Raw genomic sequence first — 1,128 nt, forward strand, 5'->3', positions numbered from 1 at the left:
AATACTCCTCAGGCCTCTTATCATTTTTTTTGAATGGCTGATATTGCGTGCATACAAGGCATTCCTATATATTTCACAAAAAATAATTTCATTCAGTTAAGTATGTATCATGGTATGCATCTGAAAGAAGAAATCAGTTATGAATTCAACCTGTCAACTGCCAAAACCTGCAGGAGCAAGTATGGTTCCCCAAATCTACCACCATATTAGTAGGCCATCCTTGAACTTCGTAGACTTCCTCTTTCGCATCACCCGACCAGTAGGGAGCCCAGTTTCTGGATAACTTAATAAGAGATTCTAGCCTACTTTGCTGAACTGGAGTAAGTATTCGTTGATAACTCAGAAGCTTCAGTCTATTGTCAGACATGCTTTTCATAACCATTCTTCGTACCTCCTCTGCCAAGCTCAGAATAGGCTTACCTCTGTCATTCTTTGTCTTTGCATTGAAGGATTCACAAGCGTTGTTGCAAATGTTGTCGACCTTTGGCCCTTCACTGAAATGGGCTTTGGTCCAAGCTTCATTCGGCCACTTGGCTAAGTATTCCCAAGCTTGTTGATTAATCCTCTTGATTCTAGTCATATTCCTTTCGAACTCAACTGGGGTCCTCGATCTTGCACACTCCCAGACCAAGTCCTTAAGCTCGACGCTGCCCTACTGTTTGGAGAAGTTCCTCCACAAATGCCAGACACAAAATCTGTGTAGAACTGTTGGGACGAGTTCTTTGACAGCTGGTATTAACCCCTGCACAAACAGTCAAACCCGACAAGATTTATAGTCATTCCAGTCCTCAAAGAAGCATCATTAAATAAAAAAAGTCATTGAAAATCAAATCGCGATTCAAATTGGTCCTCACCTTTTGCATGTCTGATATGAAACACAAGTTCTTTGTCTCATATTCTCCCAGGTCTGAGAGGAGCAGCTCCAAGAACCATTTCCAGTTCTCTTTGTTCTCAACATCAACAATTGCATATGCAATCACAAAAATATGATTGTTTGCATCCTGTCCGCATGCAGTGAGAAGCTATCCTCCATGTAAGGTTTTCAGGAATGATCCATTCCAATGTAGCAGCTCTGTTTTTTCGCTTTCTTGCGCAAGTGTGATTGTCAACTAGTGTTTTTATCTGCCA

At 41.3% G+C, this 1,128-nt stretch overlaps 1 protein-coding gene across 1 annotated transcript; it reads right to left on the reverse strand.

The window, feature by feature from the left end:
- LOC110263061 lies at positions 1–694 on the reverse strand. The gene is made up of 2 exons (XM_021103582.1): positions 151–694; positions 1–64 (listed from the first exon to the last, which is right to left on the reverse strand). Exons 1-2 carry the CDS (start codon positions 578–580, stop codon positions 21–23), a joined length of 474 nt encoding a protein of 157 aa, XP_020959241.1. The 5' UTR covers positions 581–694; the 3' UTR covers positions 1–20.

This window comes from Arachis ipaensis, chromosome B05 (genome assembly GCF_000816755.2).
Source record: "Arachis ipaensis cultivar K30076 chromosome B05, Araip1.1, whole genome shotgun sequence".
Classification (NCBI taxonomy): Eukaryota; Viridiplantae; Streptophyta; class Magnoliopsida; order Fabales; family Fabaceae; genus Arachis; species Arachis ipaensis.